This window comes from Oratosquilla oratoria, chromosome 25 (genome assembly GCF_046742065.1).
Source record: "Oratosquilla oratoria isolate Oo_2021 chromosome 25, ASM4674206v1, whole genome shotgun sequence".
Lineage (NCBI taxonomy): Eukaryota > Metazoa > Arthropoda > Malacostraca > Stomatopoda > Squillidae > Oratosquilla > Oratosquilla oratoria.
The window spans coordinates 11,100,668-11,126,590 of NC_134801.1; the positions used below are offsets into that span (position 1 = coordinate 11,100,668).

The 25,923-nt window shown below is 39.6% G+C and overlaps 1 protein-coding gene across 7 annotated transcripts in view; it reads left to right on the forward strand.

Annotated features, from left to right (window-relative positions):
- The window catches only part of Dip-C (dipeptidase C), a 662,859-nt gene extending 644,325 nt beyond the window's left edge, over positions 1-18,534 (forward strand). For all 7 annotated transcript variants that reach the window (XM_076208361.1, XM_076208363.1, XM_076208368.1 and 4 more), the window contains 4 exons: positions 5,268-5,462; positions 6,988-7,139; positions 17,259-17,393; positions 17,455-18,534. In XM_076208361.1, the coding sequence (XP_076064476.1) occupies positions 5,268-5,462; positions 6,988-7,139; positions 17,259-17,349 (438 nt within the window). In that variant the 3' untranslated portion in view covers positions 17,350-17,393; positions 17,455-18,534. The remainder of the gene's footprint in view (positions 1-5,267; positions 5,463-6,987; positions 7,140-17,258; positions 17,394-17,454) is intronic.
- Positions 18,535-25,923: the final 7,389 nt, after the last annotated feature.

The window sequence follows — 25,923 nt, forward strand, 5'->3', positions numbered from 1 at the left end:
TTGCATAAAAGGAGAGGACGGGGAGAAATCCCTTCAGGCTGCGTCAAATTTTGCTCACACATACTACCTCACCCCCCCACCCCCCTGCCCATTCCACCTCATGCAATCACAACACCATCCATATACAACCATTCTCCATTCACCCCTGTCTTCTGTCCTCTCCCGTCCTTCCTCAACAGACATTCCCCTCTTCCCCAAAGCCCCCTTCACCCCATCCATCCACCTCATCCTAGGACGTCCCCTCATGTTCACTCCCTCCACATCTGCCCTCCATACCTCTTTTACTAGTCTTTCTTCACTCATTCTTTCCATGTGTCCAAACCATCCTAATATTCTTTCATCAACCCTATCTCCCAGCTCCTTTTCCACCCCTGTTCTCCTCCTCACCTCCTCAGTTCTCACTCTATCTAGCCTAGTAACCCCCATCATACTTCCCAGACACCTCATCTCAAATACATTCAAACTCCTTCTCTCTTCTTCTCTTATGTTCCATGTTTCTGCCCCATACAGTGCTGTTGGCACAATCACTCACAAAGTACCACACAGAAAACTACTAAAAAAACTGGAACACATAGGAGGAATACAGGGAAACCTACTAAAATGGATAGAGGACTTTCTGACTGGTAGAAAGATGAGAGTAGTGCTCAGAGAAAAATATTCAGACTGGAAAGAGGTGATCAGTGGAGTACCGCAAGGATCTGTGCTGGCACCAATAATGTTTGCCATCTATATGAATGACATGGATGAGGACGTGAACTGCTACATGAGCTTCTTTGCCGATGACGCCAAACTGCTAAGGAAAATAGAAACTGATGAGGACTGTGAAGCACTGCAAGAAGACCTAAATAGGGTATGGAACTGGAGTCAGAAATGGGAAGTGGACTTTAATACTAAGAAGTGTAGCATAATGGAGTTTGGAAAAAGCAAAAACAGAATATCAGGAAAATATACAATTGGAACCAAAGAAGTAAAGAAAGTAGGATCCGAAAAAGATTTGGGAGTAATTATCACGAACGACTTGTCCTATGATATACAGATTAACAAAATTGTCGGGGAGACTTACAACTTGCTAAGATCAATAAAAGTGGCGTTTACATACTTGGACGAAGACATGATGAAAAAAATATTGGTTACATTGATAAGGCCTAGATTAGAGTATGCAGCGACATTGTGGTCCCCCAGTACCAAAAAGAATATAAAGAAAATAGAAAGAATCCAAAGAGCAGCTACAAAAATGGCACCTGCACTTGCAAACCTATCATACGAGGAGAGATTGGCTAAACTGGAGTTACCGACACTGGAGCAAAGAAGAGAGAGAGGTGACCTATTGACCATCTACAGAATCATGAAAGGCACAGAGGTACTCGATAGTGAGAACTTACTTAACTGGGACAAAAGAAACACAAGAGGACATGGAAAGAAAATAAAAAAACATAGCTATAGAAGAGAACTGAAGAAAAACAGTTTTCCTCATAGAGTTTTGGACACTTGGAACAAACTGGACAATGGAATAGTATGCGCAAAAACCATTCATGAGTTTAAAAACAAACTAGACACTGCAAGATACAAAGGCGGGACATCACGAGCATAGCTCCCCTTCCCGCAAAATACAACTAGGTAAATACAACTAGGTAAATACAGTCTCCTCTTAGCATCCATTCCCAAATGTCTATTCCTCATTACACTCTTTAATCCACCAAGGCATTTACTCGCCTCTCTCAATCTACATTCTACCTCCACCTTCACTCCACCTTTTCCTGCCACATTTGCACCCAAGTATCTAAAAGTATCCACTTCCTCCAGTTGCTCTCCCTTAATGCTCACTTCCAGTGGGATCTGAAAAAGATCTGGGAGTAATTATCTCAAATGACAGGTCCTCTGATAAACATAGAAAATTGTCGGAGAATCCTATAATTTACTAAAATCAATAAAAGTGGCGTTTACCTATTAGGATGAAGAAATTATTAGAAAATAAATTAGAAAAATATTAGTCACATTAATAAAACAGATGTTTAATTAATAACAGATTAATAAAACAGTGGAAGGCAGATGTGGAGGGAGTGAACATGAGGGGACGTCCTAGGATGAGGTGGATGGATGGGGTGAAGGGGGCTTTGAGGAAGGACAGGAGAGGACAGAAGACAGGGGTGAATGGAGAATGGTTGTATATGGATGATGTTGTGATAGCATGAGGTGGAATGGGCGGGTGGATGGGGGGTGAGGTAGTATGTGTGAGCAAAATTTGACGCAGCCCGAAGGGATTTCTCCCCGTCCTCTCATTTTATGCAATGGGGGGACGGAGAGGGGGGGTCGCCGATTTAATGAAGCGGCCTTGCTGTGGATGTGCTGTGTCTTGCAACACTGCTTCTGACCCAGGGCAGTGGACAAGGTGCAGGGATGACCCGTCATCCAGGAGGTGCTAAGATGAGAGGGAGGGTGGAGGGGTGTGGAGTGTATTCAGGGATGAAATGGGTGGGAATGATTTTATGCCTTTTTCTTTTTGGCTACCCCCCTTGTAAGGGGGAAAAAGCCTTGGTATGTATGTATTAATAAAACCTAAACTGGAGTATGCTGTGACATTATGGTCACCCAGTACCAAAACGAATATAAAGAAGATTGAAAGAATGCAGAGAACAACCATGAAAATGGCCCCAGCACTTTCAAACTTGTCATATGAAGAGACTGGCTAAATTGAAATAACTGATTTTGGAACAAAAGAGAGAGAGAGAGAGGTGACCTACTGACCATCCATAGAATCATGAAAGGCAAGAAAATACTTGATAGAGAAGACTTACTCAGTTGGGACAAGAGAAACACAAGAGGACATGGAAAGAAACTCAAAAAGGATAGTTATAGAAGAAATCTGAAGAAAAACTGCTTTCCAAACTGGATGATACAATAGTGTGTGCAAAAACCATACACAAATTTAAAAGCAAACCAGACACTGTGAAATACAAAGGCAGGACACCATAAGCGTAGCTCCCCTTCCAGTAAAATACAGCTAGGTAAATACAGTGACAACACGTAAAAATTGGAGCTCCTAAGAAATACTTTAAAAATGGAATGTTCTAACAATGCTACAATACCAGGATACATAGATTATGTTAAATGGGAAGTGGAGTGCCCATGGATACCCAAAATGGTTAAATTACAGCATAGTGAGTATTGAAGTAAAATGGAAGAAAATTATGACAGGCCAGAAAAGCCCCACGACGGCAAAAGTGAAGGGATTTCTCCCCGTCCTCTCCTTTTATGCAATGGGGGGACGGAAAGGGGGGGTCGCCAATTTAATGAAGCGGCCTTGCTGTGGATGTGCTGTGTCTTGCGACACTGCTTCTGACCCAGGGCAGTGGACAAGGTGCAGGGATGACCCGTCATCCAGGAGGTGCTCAGATAAGAGGGAGGGTGGAGGGGTGTGGAGTGTATTCAGGGATGGAATGGGTGGAAATGATTTTATGCCTTTCCCTTTTTGGCTACCTCCCTTGTAAGGGGGAAAAAGCCTTGGTATATGTATGTATGTATGTATATACTAAAAATTGGAGTATCCACCCAGTACTAAAAAGAATATAAGGAAAATGAGAGAATCCAGAGAGCAACTAAGAAGATAGCCCCAACACTATCAAAACTCTCATATAAAGATTATCAAAACTAGAACTAACAACTCTGAAACAAAGAAGAGAAAGAGGTGACTTGTTGATCATTTACAGAATTATGAGAGGTATAGAAGTCCTTGATAGAGTAGACTTACTAAATTGGGATAAGAGAAACACAAGAGGACATGGAAGTAAGCTCAAAAAGGACAGATATAGAAAAGAACTGAAAAAGAACCGCTTTCCCCACTAGAGGAAACAATGGTGTGTGCAAAAACAATACAAAAGTTTAAGAGCAAATTAGATATGGCGCGATACAGAGATGAGATACCGCGAGCATAGCTCCCCTTCATGTAAGATACTAGGTAAATCCATTTAAATTCTTCCTCTCTCATGTTCCATGTTTCTGCCCCATACAGTGCTGTCAGCACAATCATTCCATACAATCTCCTGAGCATCCATTTCCAAATGTCTATTTCTCATAACACTTTTTAATCCCCAAGGACATTTACTTGCTTCTCTCTGTCTACATTCTTCCTCCACCTCTACTCCTCATTTTCCTGCTACATTTGCACTCAAGTATGTAAAGCTGTCCACTTCCTCCAATATATCTCCTTTGATACTCGCTTCCAGTTTGCTGCCATCCTCTCCCCTTGTACATCTCATCACCTTTTACCCACATTTATCTTCAACTTCCTTCTTTCACACACCTTCCCAGACACTATTGCTAACTTAATACCTCCTCTGATTCTGCTACATTCGCAGTGTTCTCAGCAAACAACAACTGGCATATCTCCCATTTTTCTCCATTTTTTTTAACCATCTTTTCCATTCCCACTCTCCTCCTCACCACCTAATTTCTCATTCTATCCACTCTGGTAACCGTTACCATACTTCTCAGGGGCATTTCATCTCAAACACGTTCAAATTTTTCCTCTCTTAAATTCTATATCTCTGCCCCCATACAAAGCTGTTGGCACAAATACACCTTCATGCAGTCTCCTGTTTTCATATATTCCCAGATAACTGTTTCTTATGACACTTTTTAATCTCTTGAATACAATGATGCCTATGTATGCATCATGAACTGTGAGTAGGGTATATGAGAATGCTGGCATCAGCTTCCTGATTATATTTATTTTGTTGTAGCTAAGTGACCCCCGTATTCTGTGAACAGGTTTGATCATGTTTTCTGTGACATTTTATTTATTTATTTAGGGTGAAAGAGAGTATAACAGCAGTAATTTTATATTTTGTAATGCATATATTGTGATGCATCATCATACATCAGGCAACCTGGTGTGTGCACGAATATTTGACTCATATTGAAGAGATTAATCCCCCAAGTCATTTCCTTGCTTCTGTCAATATACAATTTACCTCTTCCTCCCTTTCCTGCCACATGCAACCCCAAATACCTAAAGTTATCCACTTCCTTCAGCCTCTCTCCTATAAGACTCACTTCCAACTCACTGTGATCCTCTCTATTTGTACATCTCATCACCTTGTTCTTACCTACATTTACTTTCAACTTTTTTTTATGAACTGGATAAAAGTGTGTCATGATGTGCCTAATTTGTAATATTTTTGTCAAGCACTGAAGACTTGTACAAGTAGCACTGTAAATTTGTTTTCATGGCAGCAGCATTTTCAAAATATTTCGTATTTCTGTTGCAGGTCAACTTGGGGGCTGTATTCCAGCCCCATGGCTTGGGTCACTTGCTTGGCCTGGATGTGCATGATGTGGGTGGATACTTACCAGAGTGTCCTGAACGACCAACACCAGCAGGATATCGTTCCCTGCGCATGGCCCGTGTCCTAGAGGAAAACATGGTCCTTACCATTGAACCAGGATGCTACTTCATTGACCATGTATGTTTTTGTTTCCTCAAGTTATGATATAAGAAGGTGTGATGGACCAATGACAGGACCCTGCATGTGGTGGTCCTGCAAGATGGACAGCAAAACTGCCCATTTTCAAAACCTGTCAACCCCCTAATCGCCATCAGGAGGTGCAGTCCTAAGGGGCTGGCACTCAATCTCCAAATTGGGCCTAGGATCTCTCTATCAACTTCAGCTGTATTTTTTACTTTGTCACACATTGAGAACTGACAACTGGCAGCTCTCCCTACAACTTTGAGTTGTAGGGAGAAACAGTCCCACAATGATACAACACAGACAACAGTTCAAAATTTCTTCCCAGAAAGATCTGTGGGAGTTTCTGAGGGCCATTGCCAGCTACAGTGGGACTGCAAGTTTTCCATATGTGAAACCCAGCAAAGTGATTAATTGATTGGACTACAAACTCACTGTTGGAGAAAAGAAACATTGTAGAATGGTGATCTGTATATTAGATCCACAGTCTGTGGTTCTCCTTAGTGGATGTGGATATTGTGGTGGTGGTATTTATATATTCTGACAGGAGATACAAAGTGGGGACATGGGAAGACTCAAGTTTGTTGTTTGCATTTAGGTTATGTGTCAGCCAGGGTTAGTGTCAGGTCAGGGTAGACAACTATAGAAATGAATTTATTTACTGCTAGGCTAGTGATAGCATCTAGGGACCATTGCCCTGTATATTTCCACTTTAGAAGGAAAAAAGGGACAAATGTGAGTGTAGTAGTTTCAGAGGGATCAGTTTGTTGAATGTAATTGGGAAGGTTTATGGGAGGGTTTTAATTGAGAGGATTAGGAAAGGAACAGAGTAATTGGTGAGGAACAGTGGGTTTAGGGAAGGTAGGGGTTGTGTGAATCAGATTTTTATGGTAAGGCAGATGTGTGAAAAAGCTTTAGGAAAAGGTAACAATGTTTTTTGAGCCTTTATGGATTTTGAAAAGGCTTATGACAGGGTAGACAGGAAGGCACTGTGGGAGGTGTTACAGATATATGGGATAGGAGGAAACCTGTTAAGAGCAGTCAAGTCAAGAGTTTTTACTAGAGTAGTAGAGTTTGTATTAGAATTAGAAATGGAGAGAGTGAGTGGTTTGAGGTGGTGGTGGAATGTTGCCAGGGATGTGTCATGTTGTTATGGGTCAAGCCATTCCAATACTGTTTCATCAACCCTATCTCCCAACTCATTTTTCACCCCCCACTCCCCTTCTCACCTCCTCATTTCTCACTCTATCCATCCCAGAAACCCCTACCATACTTCTCAGGTATTTCATCTCAAACATATTTAAACTCTTCCTCTCTTATGTTCCACATGTTTTTGCCCCATACAGTGCTGTCGGCACAATCACTCCATACAATCTCCTCTTAGTATCCATTCCCAAATGTCTATTTCTCATTACATTTTTTAATCCACCAAGGCATTTATATACACACACACACATATATATATGAATATAAAATAAAATGTAGTTAATATAATAATTTTAATTAATGTAATTATTTGCAGTTGCTGAATGAAGCCCAGGCCAACCCAGACCAAGCACGATTCCTTGTTCCTGAGGCTATTGAACGCTTTAGAGGTTTTGGAGGTGTCAGGATTGAGGATGACGTTGTCATTACTGCAGATGGCATCGAGGACCTCACCCGTGTACCAAGAACGTTAGTATTAAGTTGTACATAAGATATACAGGATTTTTATTTATATAGTTGTATAAGATTTTCATTTTTTGATATTTGACTCATTTTAAGATAGTACCAACACAGAAGACTGGTTGCAGAAACAAATTATCCCAGGTACAATCACCACACAAAGACACTGAACACCAAGTCCTACACCACCCTTCTCTAGCCATATACGAACGAGAATACCATATCTCCTCCTTAAGTGATTTGGGGACTAATCTAATGGATGTTGCCAGTTTCTTAGGAGCCATGGGACTTCTATAAAAGAGACCTAAGGCAATGATAATGATTGTAAAGTCCTTTTCACACCATATGCATATGAAATCTTTATGGTGATTGCCCAGGAGTGTTGGGACTTGTTCCATATATGAAGTCACCTAATCAATCTATACTCATCTATTGACATAGCTGTGGAAGAGATAGCAAATACAATTCAGAAGGCCAACAAGAGACATATTCCAAGAAGCTACAGGGAAAACCACAAATGTCAAAACCTATATTGCATTTTGACCAAGGTGTTTTAGATGGCTATTCAATATCTTATTTTGTTGGAGAAGGGTGGGGGGGGGGCATCTATCTAATTTTATTTTTGTATCTTTTTGTGTAATGGGAATGAAAAGTGGATTATTACATTGCATATGGGAAATGTCACTCTAGCAGCTTTTTTGGTAACTGATTTTCTGGTATGTTCTAGAATTAAAATGCTGATTTGTCTTGTTACATACATATACCAATGACTTTTTCCCCATTACAAGGGAGGTAGCCAGTGTCAAAGGCATAAATCTACTCCCACCCATTCCATCCCAACATATTCCACTCCCATTCACCACCTCTCCATCCCTCTTGGCTCTTCCTGGATGATGTGTCATCCCTGCATCTCACCCACTGCCATAGGTCAGAAACAATGTAGTAAGACACAGCACATCCAGAGCAGGGCCTCTTCATTTAATTGGCAATCCCCCTCTCTGTCCCCTAATTACTCCTAGGTCCTTTTCCGAGCTAACTTATTTTTATTTCCTTTGTACCAATTTTATATTGTCCAGATATTCTATTTTTGCTTTTTCCAAATACCATTATACTACATTTCTTGATGTTGAAGTTCACTTCCCACTTTTGGCTCCATTCCCAGACCAGACTTTGTCCAGGTCTCTGTAGTGATTCACAGTCTTTTTCTGTACTTTCTTTAGTAGTTTTGCATCATCTGCAGAGAAGTTCATATAACATTCTACACCTTCATCCATGTCATTTATATATATGGCAAATATTATCGGAGCTAATACAGAACCTTGTGGGACTCCACTTATCATTTCTTTCCAGGTTAAGTTTTTGTCTCAAAGTACCACCCTCATTTTTCTACCATTCAAGAAGTCCTCCATCCATTTCAATAACTTTCCTAGTATGCCTATTATTTCAAGTTTTCTTAGTAGCTTTTTGTGTGGTACCTTAGCAAATGCCTTTTATAAATCTAGGAAAGCACAATCGGCCCATCCATTCCTTTCTTGTATTATGTCTATTAGCCTCAAGTAAAAACAAATCAAGTTGGTGGCACATGATCTTCCATGTCTAAAGCCAAATTGTTTTGGATTCAGTATATTTTTTTCTTCCAGATGTTTAACCCATCTACTTTTGATAATTTTTTCACATATTTTAGTTATTTTGCATGTAAGGGAGACTGGTCTACAGTTTGTTGGGTTTTCCTTATCTCCCCATTTATATATTGGTACTGTATTTGCATTTTTCCAATCTTGTGGTACCTTTCCTTCTTTGAGTGAGTAGTCAGTTATCTTATGTATTTTGTCCATTAGTTCATCTATACATTCTTTTAGTATCCAATTTGCAATTCCATCCAGACTGTGATTTTCTGACATCAAGATTTATTATTTGGTCCCTTATTTCTTTCTGTGTCACAATTACTTCTTTCATTGGATCTTCTGTCCTTCATCCTAATTTTGTGTATTTTCAATTGTGAATACAGATTTAAAAAGTTTGTTCATAATTTCAGCCATTTCTACATCTATATATTCGTCATTCCCTTGACGCAGTTTCATTATTTCTTATTTATTTTTTAATTTACCATTTACATATCTGTAGAATAATTTAGGTTGGTCCTTACATTTTTCTATTATGTCTTTTTCATAGTTTTTTTCTTTCTTCCCTGCATATTTTTACATATTTTTTGGTTTGATATATATTTGCCACTTTTTTTTTCTCCATCTTTTCCAAGCTTTCTCTATCTTTAGCCTCATTACATTTTTTGTTATATCAGCATTTAATGTACACTCTTACCTGCTTCTGCTTTGGTACGCATTTATTTTTTCCTTCTTTATAAGTTTCTTTTAATATATTCCATTTCTCTTCCATCTTTGTTTCTTCATTTAAGAAGTTTTCTGATTTTACTTTTTGAAAGAATTTTCTAAGTTTCTCATAATCTGTTTTGTTGTACATTAGTTCCTTTTCTGTGTTTCTCATTTCTTCGCAAATCAATTTCTTCTTTTAGTTTGAACTCCGTTATCTATTTTATGCACAATTTCAGGCTGTGACATAAATATTAAGTCTATTCTCAACGGTTCTTCATTATTTCTATATCTGGTATTTTCCTTTACCCATTGAGTCATTGTGTATTTAATGGTCATATCCAGTAGTATATTTCCCCAAAGGTCTTCACCTTACACTGTCATCTCTTCCCAACATATTTCTTTAGAGTTAAAGTCACCCTTAATTACAGTTTCCTCCTTTCAGTAATTCATCTAATGCGTGCTTTGTGTCTTCCAACATTTTGGAATGATCACTGTAGTGTTAGGTTACTACACAATGGTGAAGGTACACATCAGTGAGAGAAAGGAAGTATGCAAACTCCAATTCTCTCGGGACGGTTTATTGAAAATATAATGCGAGGTATAGATGAATAAATCCACTGTCTTGATGGTGGAACAATAAGAAGGATATATCTAACATCTTACTATCACCATGAATACATTTAATTATTATAATTTAAACTTTATGGAATAATACTACTAATATAGATATGAGAGCTGTAACAGTATTAACATTATATTTCCATAATGCAAGTTTTAGCTCCGTCCTCGCCTTATATGCAAAGGGGGACGGAGAGGGGGGGTCGCTGATTAAATGAAGCGGCCTCGCTGTGGATGTACTGTGTCTTGCGACACTGCTTCTGACCCAGGGCGGTGGGCAGGGTGCAGGGATGACCCGTCATCCAGGAGGTGCTCAGATGAGAGGAAGGGTGGGAGGGGTGTGGAGTGTATTTAGGGATGAAATGGGTGGGAGTGTTTATATGCCTTTCCCTTTTTGGCTACCTCCCTTGGAAGGGGGAAAAAGCCTTGGTATATGTATGTATGTAAGTTTTAGCAGGGTGACAATGATAATACAGATAATGAGTTATGGTGCACGAATTCTACAGAGAACAAATCTTCAAGGCATGACCTTGCTACAACTCTCTGTCTGAGAATATGTTTTTGGAGGCACAAATATTACTACAAATTTTCTGTTTTTCATGTCACTGTTTTCAACTTTTATTATTATTCCACATTTTTTCCTTTTGTTATCTTTGTCACATTAGTAAAAAAAAATCACTCCTTCACCCTGTTTCTCCTTTCTGTTTTTCATCCAGTGGTTGTATAGACCATGTTCCACAGTATTAGGTGTTAGTGGACCTTTTAAATTTGTGTCCAAAATTCCCATTATGTCCGGTTTCTCTTCTGTCAGATAGTAATTTAATTTGTTTTGTCCTGAAATTATGCCATCTGTGAGGAGAGCAGATGTGAAATGGGGTAAGAGTTTGACAGAAAATTTTGAAAGCAATAAAAAGATGTTTTGGAAAGAAATTAAGAGAGGAAGAGGAGGCGAATCAAGTAGAGAAGAAAAGGTAAAAGGTGCAGACGGAGAGATGATAATGGAAGAGAAGGCAGTAAGGGGAAGAAGGGCAGAATATTCTAGGGAGTTGCTAAATGTGAAGGAGGATAGGGAAGGAAAGATTGCTGCAGTGGGAAGTGCGAAGAAAATGAGAGTGATGAATGAGGAGAATGGAGGAGAAATAAGGAAGGATGAGGTGAAGGCAGTTGTTAAGATGATGAAAACAGGTAAGGCACCTGGTCTGGATGGATGCCATGCGGAATGTCTAAAAAAAGGAGGTACAGTGATGGTGGACTGGCTGGTGAGGTTATTTAATGTTTGTTGGAGAGAGGGTAGAGTGCCGGAGGACTGGAGGAGTGTCTGTGTAGTTCCTCTTTACAAGGGAAAAGGGGACAAGTGTGAATGTAGTAGTTTCAGAGGGATTAGCTTGTTGAGTGTAGTTGGGAAGGCTTATGGGAGGATCTTGATTGAGAGGATTAGGAGAGGAACAGAAGGAGTAATTGGTGAAGATCAGTGTGGATTTAGGACAGGTAGAGGTTGTGTAGATCAGATCTTTGTGGTAAGACAGATATGTGAGAAAGCTATAGGAAAGAGGAAGGATGTTTTTTGGGCTTTTATGGATCTGGAAAAGGCTTATGATAGGGTAGACAGAAAGGCACTGTGGGAGGTTATGCAGATATATGGGATAGGAGGAAAGCTTCTGGGAGCTGTCAAGAGTTTTTATGAGAGTAGTAGAGCTTGTGTCAGGATTGGAAATGGAGAGAGTGAGTGGTTCGAGGTAAAGGTGGGACTTCATCAAGGATGCGTTATGTCACCCTGGCTGTTCAACTTATACATGGATGGGGTAGTGCAAGAGGTAAATGCAAGGGTAGTGGGCAAGGGATTGGAGATGGTTAAAGAAAATGGAGAAAAGTGGGAGGTGAGCCAGCTGTTGTTTGTGGACGACACTGCGCTTGTGGCAGGATCGGAGGAGGGATTGAGGAAGTTGGTGGCAGAGTTTGGGAGAGTAGGTGATAGAAGAAAGCTAAAGATAAATGTGGGTAAAAGTAAGGTGATGAGATGTACAATGGGTGAAAGTGGCAGTAGACTGGAAGTGAGCATTAAGGGAGAGCGACTGGAGGAAGTGGATAGTGTTACGAATCTTGCTCACATATCTGACTTGCAATAGATTAAGTATGTGAAATGAGTTCCCAAGACCCCATGTCTTTGGGATAACTCAAATAGAAATTGTAAAGTTGTCAGACTCGTAACACATAGTAAGAGTGAATGGGTGACTGAGTTCCCAAGACCCCATGTCTTTGGGATAACTCCAATAGAAATTACAAGGTCGCCACTTGATTTTATTAAAATCAAGAAAAATGAAACGCACAGATAACGTTTAACACTATTCATTAAAGTTGATAGGATTACATGAAGGATTACAATCACTGAATATTCAAGTGAGTAAATAAGTTTCAAAACAGAAGATTCCCGCTCGAAAACTTTTAACGGGGGTGAAAGAAGATTAATTAATTAATTAATACTTTACCAACGAAAAACACTGTCTAAGTCACTACTATAGACATTTCACACCACTACATGAAACACTAGATTAAAATAGCTGAGTTATTGTCTTACGACTAATACAGGGGGAGTACAGAGGACTTACTTCAGCCGACGACCCCTTCGAGGCGACACCTTTACATCGTACCCTCTACTCTAAAACTGATTCTGACACGCCCAAGGCGCTCTGGTTCTTCTCTACAAAAATCCTCTGATTGGCCCATAGGAATTGCGTCTATGGTGGTTGAACCTCATTGGTCAATTAACTAAAAACGTTCTCCTTCGTTCTAGGCTGAGTGTTAGAACAAATACTCCATTGAGTAGGTTTTCCTTCCCATGCGTCCTCCCATACTCATCCTGTAATTTGACACCCCACGTAATCGTGAAGTGCCATTATCCAAAGTAATAAACTATTCCCACCTTACATATATGGGAATATATGTGACAATAGTTTTAGATACTTGGGTGCAAATGTGGCAGGGAAAGGTGGAGTGAAAGTGGAGGTAGAATGTAGATTGAGAGAAGCGAGTAAATGCCTTGGTGGATTAAAAAGTGTAATGAGGAATAGACATTTGGGAATGAATGCTAAGAGGAGACTGTATGAAGGAGTGATTGTGCCAACAGCACTGTATGGGGCAGAAACATGGAACATAAGAGAAGAAGAGAGAAGGAGTTTCAATGTGTTTGAGATGAGGTGTCTGAGAAGTATGATGGGGGTTACTAGGCTAGATAGAGTGAGAAATGAGGAGGTGAGGAGGAGAACAGGGGTGGAAAAGGAGCTGGGAGATAGGGTTGATGAAAGAATATTAGGATGGTTTGGACACATGGAAAGAATACGTGAAGAAAGACTAGTAAAAGAGGTGTGGAAGGCAGATGTGGAGGGAGTGAACATGAGGGGACGTCCTAGGATGAGGTGGATGGATGGGGTGAAGGGAGCTTTGGGGAAGAGGGGAATGTCTGTTGAGGAAGGACGGGAGAGGACAGAAGACAGGGGTGAATGGAGAATGGTTGTATATGGATGATGTTGTGATTGCATGAGGTGGAATGGGCGGGTGGATGGGGGGTGAGGTAGTATGTGTGAGCAAAATTTGACGCAGCCCAAAGGGATTTCTCCCCGTCCTCTCATTTTGTGCAGTGGGGGGACGGAGAGGGGGTCGCCGATTTAATGAAGCGGCCTTGCTGTGGATGTGCTGTGTCTTGCGACACTGCTTCTGACCCAGGGCAGTGGACAAGGTGCAGGGATGACCCGTCATTCAGGAGGTGCTAAGATAAGAGGGAGGGTGTGGAGTATATTCAGGGATGGAATGGGTGGGAATGATTTTGTGCCTTTTTCTTTTTGGCTACCCCCCTTGTAAGGGGGAAAAAGCCTTGGTATGTATGTATGTATGTTATATGTTATTTTTAATTTTTTCCTTTCTCCACTTTTCTCAGCCTCCGGTCTAGTACTTAGGGGGAATTTTTTTTTTTTTTTTTTTTTTTGTCTCTGTTCTCTCATTTTTTTAATTTGCTTCATTTCTTAGTGTCTTTTCCTTCTCCTTTTTCCTCATCACTCATTTCTTTTTTTTATCCATACATTTTTGTAATTTTCACTTTGTCAGTTTTGCTGTTTTTGATAGTACAGTACTTCTGCTATTATTCGAGACCTTTTTTTTTTTTTTTTTTTTTTTTTCTCTCTCTCTCTCTATTCTATGTACTGTCATCCCTGCACCCTGCCCACCGCCCTGGGTCAGAAGCAGTGTCGCAAGACACAGCACATCCACAGCAAGGCCGCTTCATTTAATCGGCGACCCCCCCTCTCCGTCCCCCCTTGCATATAAGGAGAGGACAGGTAGAAATCCCTTCGGGCTGCGTCAAAATTTACTCACACATACTACCCCACCCCCCACCCCCCCGCCCATTCCTCCTCATGCAATCACAACATCAGGGATGACCCGTCATCCAGGAGGTGCTCAGATGAGAGGGAGGGTGGGAGGGGTGTGGAGTGTATTTAGGGATGAAATGGGTGGGAGTGTTTTTATGCCTTTCCCTTCTTGGCTACCTCCCTTGGAAGGGGGAAAAAGCCTTGGTATATGTATGTATGTATGTACTGTATTTTTCGGACCATAAGGCACTTCGTACCATAAGGCGCACCCGTAATTTTCTATTCCCCGTCCTTACATAAGGCGCGCCTGACCATAAGGCGCACCTGGTCTCATCATTGGATAATCATGCCTATGTGAGTGCATTCAGAACTGAACATTTTCGTTGTTGAATGAGAAAAATTGGTTGGGATTTAGCAAAATTACAAAAATAAATTATATCTTTTTTTTTGGTCAGTGAAATCAGACCACCTCCATGGACGGTCTGCCCTGCCAATACCCCTAAAAAACAACACAAACATGTTACGGGAATTGTGGGGAATAAAACCAACATTAGCAGTTTTATTCCCGGAATTCTCTATTCATTTAGAAACACAAGATTTATTACAAATGATGGTAAATTTTTAGTTTCCACCATGGGCGCAATAGAGCAATAGAAAAATTAGTAATTTTGTAAAGTATAATGTATCAACGTAATATGCAATTTTGTGAGCGGAAATAAAAAACAAAAAAGGTGCTAAAACAGATTTCGTAAGTAACGAAGTCGTGTCAGACGAATGGTACGCCATGTTTGTTATGATAGATGCTGACATCGAAGAAATGAAAGGATGATAAATACATCTAATCTAACCTAACCTGTGTTTAATAAATCATTACCTGCAAATTAAATGTCATCCGGCTCGTCCTCGTTGTTGTCGTCGTGAGAGACGTTGATGGGCTTTTCAACCACTCTCTCAGCTTGCGGGGTATACAAAGTTCTTGAAGGAATGCATGTATCTCTGCTCCATAACATTCCTTCAAGAAAATGTACCTGGCAAGGTACTGTTGGAAGGACTGAGGCCGTCAATTGACAGACGACAAGATGGCGTCCCGATCCTATGCTACTGACTTCATTCATTAGCATATTTGCTTGTAACAAGGTTTTTTTTTTTTTTTAATTTCCGCCCACAAAATTGCATATTACGTTGATACATTTTAATTTACAAAATTAATAATTAATTTTCTATTGATATATTGCACCCATGGTCAAAACTAAAAAAAATACCCAAATGACTAAAGTCTGAGTGGAGTGAGACTAGACCAATGCAAAATGGCTGTCTGTGTTGTGGACGCTATCATGTCATAGCCATGATAGCATGAATGAATGCGGTGGCATGGACTCGAAAACTGTCAAAGTTTTCGCAATTTTCTTGTCAAGATACATGCATCTTGGTTATAGCTTGGTTGTAATTTTTGCTAGGCCTATGCACTGTTGCCGTCGGCAGGCTAGCTACGAAACGTGTCAAAATAGTACGTCACTCTCCGAGGCATTTTTTTGCACAGAAGCCACACATAAGGCGCACCTCATGATAAGGCGCACCACCCGATTTTAAGGATTTTGCCTGTGCCTTATGGTCCGAAAAATATGGTACTTCTATTTTTTTTCCATCACTTGTCTCTCCTCTTGTATCTCTTTCAGGATTTTTGCAAAATCTCTTTTTCTCTTAAGTATCTAGCTACATTATGTTTTTCTTTACTATTCACTTTTTTTTATCCACTGTATCTCTGACCCAATTTTCTTTCCCCTTGATTATATTAATTACTGTTTCTTTAGCATTTTCTTCGTGTTGCTGTACTATTTCTTTAAAAGATATTTTTTTGTTTTGTTCCATTTTCCATTGATTTTTTATTTCTTGGTCTCTTATTGTTTCTCCAACTTTCTCAGTCACTGCTTGTATTTGTTCTTTTACTTCTTTTTTTCAAAGCCTCATTTTGTTTGTATCTTCATTTTTCATTATTTTGTTTTCACTTTTGACTGTTTAAATCCTTTTTTAGATCATTAAGCTCTCTGTTAGTTTCAGGATTCAGTCTTTTCAGCTGGTTCACCTCTCTGTACATTGCCCTGTATTCAACTTTCAGATTTATAATTTCATCATTTATGTAATCTCCTGATTTCTTAGGATATTTTTATACCCATATTCTCTTTTGAATTCTAAACCTCTACCTAGTATTCCACTTTCTTTTATAAACCCTGAAAAAACATTATTATTTTCAAACATTTGAGTAAATTTTGAGGTTTCCATATTGCAAGTCTTCTTTGGTATGACCCCCAATGGTGATTCCACCCTGCTTACATCCAGATTTCTCTTCATTGGTACACTAAATTTTGTCTTTCTCCATCATTCTCCATTTTGTGTATTGACCACTAATGTGAAATTACTTTATCATTTCGGTCACTCAGTAAACACAGCTCCCTATCCCGAAATGCAAATACAAAACTAGGGGTTTCCTTCCAACTTATAAAAAGAATGCTGCACTTCAGAGCTCATTTCTAGAACAAGTTAGATGAAAAGATAACCCAAGCCCTATTAAAGAATTCAAGGCAATGTTTGACAAATGGAGGAAAAGAGATGGGACCCCATGAGAATTTCTCCAACCCTGTACACAACAACTAGGTTAAACTTGGTAAATGCACACGCATGGTAGTGTGTAGGTTATTTTTAGGAGGAAAAAGAAATTTATTTATGGTGTTTGAACAGTTCAGTTTTTTCTAATTAATCAGACTTAATTTTCCCCCTATTTGAAATTTCAAAAACAAATAAATTAATGTTTTTAATTCCAGTGTTGAAGAAATTGAGGCCTTGATGGCTGAAGGACAGCAGGAGGAAGTGTTTGTGCCTCAGCTCCATGCCCAGAATAAACTGGGCAACTAAAGCTCAATTACGACCAATGAATTGGATGGCGAGGATTTGTCTATCTTTACCCATTTGCCCCAAATATAATTTTGTAATTATTTTATTCTGGTTAATAACTCCTTCCTTACCAAACGGTGTCATGGAGATAAACATAGGTTGACAGCAGTTAGAGTAAGATTTAGGATGACTAGTACTTAGTATGGAAAGGGTTAATTTTTGCTCTGTATGTATACCCCTTCTTTTTCTCAAATGTTGTTAACCTTATTGTAAACCTGATTGTGTGTTTGGTTGTGAAAAATATATTCAAAAGTTAATGATTTACTAGGCCTTGTGAAGATGCAGTAACATTTTAATATAGCATTGAAAAAGAACTGTGTCAAGACTGAAGAATTGGAATTATGCAGTCCACTGTATAAACAGCATTTGTTTAGCAAACATCATGAACTATTACTTGTTCTGTTATGTCAATTTTATTTTTCATATTTATTTTACTGACTGCTTCTGTAAGATAATATTATGATTGTAAACATCCCTGGTAATATTTACTGTGTTTGGTTGTGAAAAATATATTCAAAAGTTAATGATTTACTAGGCCTTGTGAAGATGCAGTAACATTTTAATATAGCATTGAAAAAGAACTGTGTCAAGACTGAAGAATTGGAATTATGCAGTCCACTGTATAAACAGCATTTGTTTAGCAAACATCATGAACTATTACTTGTTCTGTTATGTCAATTTTATTTTTCATATTTATTTTACTGACTGCTTCTGTAAGATAATATTATGATTGTAAACATCCCTGGTAATATTTGTTTTACTGTTACTACCCAGCTATTTTGTGGATTTGATAGGATTCTTTTTTGCATAGATGATTCAGAGTGGTGGGGTGGTTAAATGAATTTTGTGTATATGTGGGTGTTTGATTTGGCTACCCCCTTTAGGAGTAAAGGGCTTTGGTACATGTACCATATATAGGATTCAGTGGCAACATAACAGAAAGAGATGAACTTGATTTATGAAATTATAGTAGACATGGTATATCTAAGGCGGCAAAACAGTGGAATGATCCTATCCCAAGCATGATTCTTACCTGGTCATCCATTTTTTGTTCAACAGAATGTTTATGTTGTAACTTGCAATATTAGTACACAAGTATTATCACTGGCCTTTTTACATATTTTATCAATAAATTTGAATTGGGAAGAGTTGTTTGTTTACCTTCTCTCTAGCCTGTTGATATGACCTGACATGTACATATATATATATATATATATATATATATATATATATATATATATATATACATACAGTAGAACCTCTACTTACGATTGCCTAAACATACGAATTTTCAAACATACGATGTAAAATTTGATCTAATATTTGACTCTATACCCAAAGTAATTTCCAACATACGAAATCGTCGAAGTTTCGCATATATAAGCTAAGTTAGTTTAAAGTTCACCTAGTGTAAGTTAGAGTAGCCTAAGTTACGATACGTATCTCAGTCACCACCTCTTTACCCACACCTACCGTCTCCTACATCGCCAAGCCTACACCTCCATTCGCCTGTCTCTAAGGTAAAGTGACAATAAAAACCCCTTTTTATTGATTATTTCCTTATAAAAAAATTTTTTTTACATCTCTCTTATATACAGTAATGCATTTGTATTATTGCTGTGTGTAATAATAAGTAATAAAAAGATGTTTTGGAAAGAAATTAAGAGAGGAAGAGGCGAATCAAGTAGAGAAGAAAAGGTAAAAGGTGCAGATGGAGAGATGATAATGGAAGAGAAGGCAGTAAGGGGAAGATGGGCAGAATATTTTAGGGAGTTGCTAAATGTGAAGGAGGATAGGGAAGGAAAGATTGCTGCAGTGGGAAGTGCGAAGAAAATGAGAGTGATGAATGAGGAGAAATAAGGAAGGATGAGGTGAAGGCAGTTGTTAAGATGATGAAAGCAGGTAAGGCACCTGGTCTGGATGGATGCCATGCAGAATGTCTGAAAAAGGGAGGTACAGTGATGGTGGACTGGTTGGTGAGGTTATTTAATGTTTGTTGGAGAGAGGGTAGAGTGCCGGAGGACTGGAGGAGTGCCTGTGTAGTTCCTCTTTACAAGGGAAAAGGGGACAAGTGTGAATGTAATAGTTTCAGAGGGATTAGCTTGTTGAGTGTAGTTGGGAAGGCTTATGGGAGGATCTTGGTTGAGAGGATTAGGAGAGGAACAGGAGTAGTAAATGGTGAGGAACAGTGTGGATTTAGGACAGGTAGAGGTTGTGTAGATCAGATCTTTGTGGTAAGACAGATATGTGAGAAAGCTATAGGAAAGGGGAAGGATGTTTTTTGGGCTTTTATGGATCTGGAAAAGGCTTATGATAGGGTAGACAAGAAGGCACTGTGGGAGGTTATGCAGATATACGGGATAGGAGGAAAGCTTCTGGGAGCTGTCAAGAGTTTTTATGAGAGTAGTAGAGCTTGTGTCAGGATTGGAAATGGAGAGAGTGAGTGGTTCGAGGTAAAGGTGGGACTTTGTCAAGGATGCGTTATGTCGCCCTGGCTGTTCAACTTATACATGGATGGGGTTGTGCGAGAGGTAAATGCAAGGGTAGTGGGTCAGGGATTGGAGATGGTTAAAGAAAATGGAGAAAAGTGGGAGGTGAGCCAGCTGTTGTTTGCGGCTGACACTGCGCTTGTGGCAGGATCGGAGGAGGGATTGAGGAAGTTGGTGGCAGAGTTTGGGAGAGTAGGTGATAGAAGAAAGCTAAAGATAAATGTGGGTAAAAGTAAGGTGATGAGATGTACAAGGGGTGAAAGTGGCAGTAGACTGGAAGTGAGCATTAAGGGACGGAGAGGGGTGGTTGCCGATTTAATGAAGTGGCCTTGCTGTGGATGTGCTGTGTCTTGCGACACTGCTTCTGACCCAGGGCAGTGGACAAGGTGCAGGGATGACCCGTCATTCAGGAGGTGCTAAGATAAGAGGGAGGGTGGAGGGGTGTGGAGTGTATTCAGGGATGGAATGGGTGGGAATGATTTTATGCCTTTTTCTTTTTGGCTACCCCCCTTGTAAGGGGGAAAAAGCCTTGGTGTATGTATGTATGTAATTATCTTCAGTACAGTATTTATTAAGGAGTTATCATAGGTTTTTGGGCTGTGGGACGAATTAAATGAATTACAGTGTATTCTTGTGGGAATATTTTATTTAACATATGACCATTTCAACATACGAAGTAGGTCCTGGAACGAATTAAATTCGTATGTAGAGGTTCTACTGTATATATATATGGAAGGTAACTTGAGAGTGGAGAATAGGTAGAGAAAGAGGAAAAAGGCAGAAGGTAGGGAGGTACTTAGAGTGAACTGCTTAAATAAGAAAGAAAAGGAGAAAGCGTATAAGAAGCTGAGAGAGGAGTAGGAGGTACTGAAGGATAGAGTAGAACTAGGAGTGGAGGAGGAATGGGGATGGTTCAAGGAGGGAGTCATAAGGTGTGCAAAGATGGTGTGTGGAACTAAGAGGATGGGAGGAAATAGAAGGAAGGGTAGTGAGTGGTGGGATGAGGAAACAAAGAAGGGTGTAGAAGAGAAGAAGCAGGCTTTCATTGATTGGTTACAAATTAGGACGAGGGAATCTCATGAGAGGTACAAAGTAAAGAGAAGTAAAGCATAAGATTAAGGAGGCAAAGAGGAAAGCAGATGTGAAATGGGGTAAGAGTATGACAGAAAATTTTGAAAGTAATAAGATGTTTTGGAAAGAATTTAAAAGAGGAAGAGGAGGCGAATCAAGTACAGAACAAAAGGTAAAAGGTGCAGATGGAGAGATGATAATGGAAGAGAAGGTGGGCAGAGTATTTTAGGGAGTTGCTAAATGTGAAAGAGGATAGGGAGGGAAAGGTAGAATGATGAGTGAGGAAAATGGAGAAGAAATAAGGAAAGATGAAGTGAAAGCAGCTGTTAAGATGATGAGAGCGGTTAAGGCACCTGGGCTGGATGGATGTCATGCAGGATGTCTGAAGAAAGGAGGTACAGTTATGGTGGACTGGCTGGTGAGGTTATTTAATGTTTGTTTAAGAGAGGGTAGAGTACTGGAGTGCCTGTATAGTTCAACTTTACAAGGGAAAGGGGGACAAGTGTGAGTGTAGTGGTTTCAGAGGGATCAGCTTGTTGAGTGTAAGATGAAGTGAAAGCAGCTGTTAAGATGATGAGAGCAGGTAAGGCACCTGGGCTGGATGGATGTCATGTAGGATGTCTGAAGAAAGGAGATACAGTTATGGTGGACTGGCTGGTGAGGTTATTTAATGTTTGTTTAAGAGAGGGTAGAGTACTGAAGTGCCTGTATAGTTCAACTTTACAAGGGAAAGGGGGACAAGTGTGAGTGTAGTAGTTTCAGAGGGATCAGCTTGTTGAGTGTAGTTGGGAAGGCTCATGGAGGGTCTTGATTGAGAGGATTAGGAGAGGAACAGAGGGAGTAATTGGTGAGGAACAGTGTGGTTTTATGACAGGTAGGGGTTGTGTAGATCAGATTTTTGTAGTAAGGCAGATATGTGAGAAAGCTATAGGAAAAGGTAAGGATGTTTTTTGGGCTTTTATGAATTTGGAAAAGGCTTATGACAGGGTAGACAGGAAGGCACTGTGGGAGGTATTGCAGATATATGGGATAGGAGGAAAGCTGTTAAGAGCAGTCAAGAGTTTTTACAAGAGTAGTAGAGCTTGTGATAGGATAAGAAATGGAGAGTGTGAATGGTTTGTGGTAAAGGTGGGACTTTGTCAGGGATGTGTTACGTTGCCCTGGCTGTTCAATCTATACATGGATGGGGTGGTGTGAGAGGTGAATGCAAGGGTAGTGGGTCAGGGGTTGGAGATGATTAAAGAAAATGGAGAAAAGTGGGAGATAAGCCAGCTGTTGTTTGCTGACGACACTGCGCTTGTAGCAGGATCAAAGGAGGGATTGAGGAAGTTAGTGACAGAGTTTAGGAAAGTGTGTGAAACAAGGAAGCTGAAGATAAATGTGGGTAAAAGTAAGGTGATGAGATGTGCAATGGATGAGAGTGGCAGCAGACTGGAAGTGAGTATTAAGGGAGAGAGACTGGAGAAAGTGGATAGTTTTAGGTACTTAGGTGTGAATGTGGCAGGAAAGGGAGAAGTGGAGGTAGAATGTAGATTGAGAGAAGCGAGTAAATGCCTTGGTGGATTAAAAAGTGTAATGAGAACTAGACATTTCTGAATGGATGCTAAAAGGAGATTGTAGGAAGGAGTGATTGTGCCGACAGCACTGTACAGGGCAGAAACATGGAACATAAGAGAGGAGTTTGAATGTGTTTGAGATGGAATGCCTGAGAAGTATGATAGGGGTTACTAGGCTAGATAGAGTGAGAAATGAGGAGGTAAGGAGAAGAACAGGGGTGGAAAGGGAGTTGGGAGATAAGGTGGAAAAGAATGAGTGAAGAAAGGTAAGTAAAAGAGGTGTGAAAGGAGTGAACATGAGGGGGTAACCTAGGATGAGATGGATGGATGGGGTAAAAGGGGCATTAGGAAAGAGAGGAATGTCTGTTGAGGAAGGACAGAAGATAGGGGTGAATGAAGAAGGGTTGTGTATGGATGATGCTGTGATACATGAGGGGGAGTGGGTGGGGGGTGAGGGAGTATGTATGAGAATTAAATTGAAGCCGCCTGAAGGGATTTCTCCCCATCTTATTTTCTGCATAAGGGGACGGAGAGGGGGGGTTGCTGAATTAATTAAGCGGCCTTGCTGTGGATGTGCTGTGTCTTGTGACACTGCTTCTGACCCAGGGCAGTGGACAAGGTGCAAGGATGACCCATCATCCAGGAGGTTCCAAGATAAGAGGGAGGGGAGTGGAGTATGTAGGGGATGGAATGGGTGGGAGTGGTTTCTATGCCTTTTTCTTTTGGCTACCTCCCTTATAAGGGGGAAAAGAGCCTTTGGTATATGTATGTGTGTGTGTGTATATATATATATATATATATATATATATATATATATATAGGTACGCGCGAAAACAAGCGCGGCACTACGATCGCGCTGGTACTGTTTACATTGCCATAATTTTGCGACCCGTTGGATTTTGTTTGGCTTAGTTTGAATGCTTTGAGTGTTCAGCGTATGCGCAGGATATTCAAATTATCTTGTTATTGTGCAAGTGTATACCCGATTCTTCAAAAGCAAATAAATATTCACCGATTCAAACGCAAATTTGGTCATCAACCGTGGCAAATTAGTTTTTCGAGTAAAAATAGTAAGGCAAGACATCAATAACATTATATTTTAATGTAATAATGTTGCTTTTAACCTATTTTCTCCCGTATATGAGCAGCTCAGTATCATTGGGTAATATACACTTGGTGATTTTTTTACCCAAAAATCTTCACATGCCAAGTTGCATGTGCGCCGAATGGCCTACCGGCTCCGCCGTTTGGCCTTCAAGACAAAAATTCCACAAATCAATCAATCAACCAAGTTGCATGTCGATTGGGCCAGTGGTTTGAATTTTATTGATTATTTCTAAATTGACAACAGTTGCCATGACAACATGATAGGTGTTAGTAAGAATGGTATAAGAAGAAGGTCCTTCAATATCAATGCTCAGGTGATTTATTGACCCATAAATTTTATGGGTCAATAAATCACCTGAGCATGTCATTAACATTGCAGGACCTTCTTCTTATACCATCCTTACTAACACCTATCATGTTGCCATGGCAACTGTTGTCAATTTAGAAATAATCAATAAAATCCAAACCACTGGCCCAATTGACATGCAACTAGGCATGTGATGGTTTTTGGGTCAACAAATCACCAAGTGTATAATACACAATGATCTTAAGCTGCTCATAACCGGGAGAAAATAAATTAAAAAACAATGTTCTTACATTAAAATAATATTTTATTGATGCCTTACCTTAATATTTTTACTCAGAAAACTAATTTGCCAAGGTTGATAACCAAATTTGCGTTTGAATCGGTGAATATTTGTTTGCTTTTGAAGAATCGGGCTTTATGATAAAACCTTCACATGCCAAGTTGCATGTCAATTGGGTCAGCAGTTTGGATTTTATAGATTATTTCTAAATTGACAACAGTTGCCATGGCAACATGATAGGTGTTAATAAGCATGGTGTAAGAAGAAGGTCCTGCAATGTTAATGACATGCTCAGGTGATTTATTGACCCATAAAATCTTCACATACCAAGTTGCATGTCAATTGGACCAGCGGTTTGGATTTTATTATTTCTAAATTGACAACAGTTGCCATGGCAACATGATAGGTGTTAGTAAGAATGGTACAAGAAGGTCCTGCAATATTAATGACATGCTCAGGTGATTTATTGACCCATAAAACCTTCACATGCCAAGTTGCATGTCAATTGGGCCAGCGGTTTGGATTTTATTGATTATTTCTAAATTGACAACAGTTGCCATGGCAACATGATAGGTGTTAGTAAGAATGGTATAAGTAGAAGGTCCTGCAATGTTAATGACATGCTCAGGTGATTTGTTAACCCATAAAACCTTCACATGCCAAGTTGCATGTCAATTGGGCCAGCGGTTTGGATTTTATAGATTATTTCTAAATTGACAACAGTTGCCATGGCAACATGATAGGTGTTAGTAAGAATGGTATAAGAAGAAGGCCCTGCAAGGTGATTTGTTGACCCATAAAACCTTCACATGCCAAGTTGCATGTCAATTGGGCCAGCGGTTTGGATTTTATTGGTTATTTCTTAATTGACAACAGTTGCCATGGCAACATGAAAGGTGTTAGTAAGAATGGTATAATAAGAAGGTCCTGCAATGCTGTTGACATGCTCAGGTGATTTATTGGCCCATAAAACCTTTACATGCTAAGTTGCATGTCAATTGGGCCAGTGGTTTGGATTTTATTGATGATAATCTGAAAATTTACAACTTCATGGTTGCCATGAAAAGGCAAATATGGTATGATGGAGATGTCTCACATTGTTTTTGACATGCTCATGTGATTTGTTGATCCTTAAAACCCAAGTTGACCAAATTTCAATAAAATTGGATCAGTAGTTTAGAGGTAATGTATATTTCTTTACCGGAATCTTTACAAATTACCACCCTTAATTCTAACATTTTGTTATGGTAAAGTCTAGCCTAAAAATATAATTCAAAAAATTGCATCTCCTTTATTTTTCAAGCTATTTCAAAAATTAAAAAAGTATTTTGTTTCTAATAAAGTTGTCTTTCATATCCAACAATAAGTTAAGGGTTAATTTTTTTTGTTGAAAATTTTGTGCCCGTACCTAATATATATATATATATATATATATATATATATATATATATATATATATATATATATATATATATATTCATATTTATACCAAAGGCTTCTTCCCCCTTGCAATGGAAGTAGCCAAAAAACAAAGGCATATAATCCACTCCCACCTATTCCATCCCCACATACTCCACTTCCATTCACCCCCTCTTATGGTCCTCCTGGATGACAGGTCATCCCTGCATCTTGCCCACTGCCCTGGGTTAGAAGCAGTGTAGCAAGACACAGCACATCCAGAGCAAGGCAGCTTCATTTAATTGGCAACCCCCCTCTTTGTCCCCT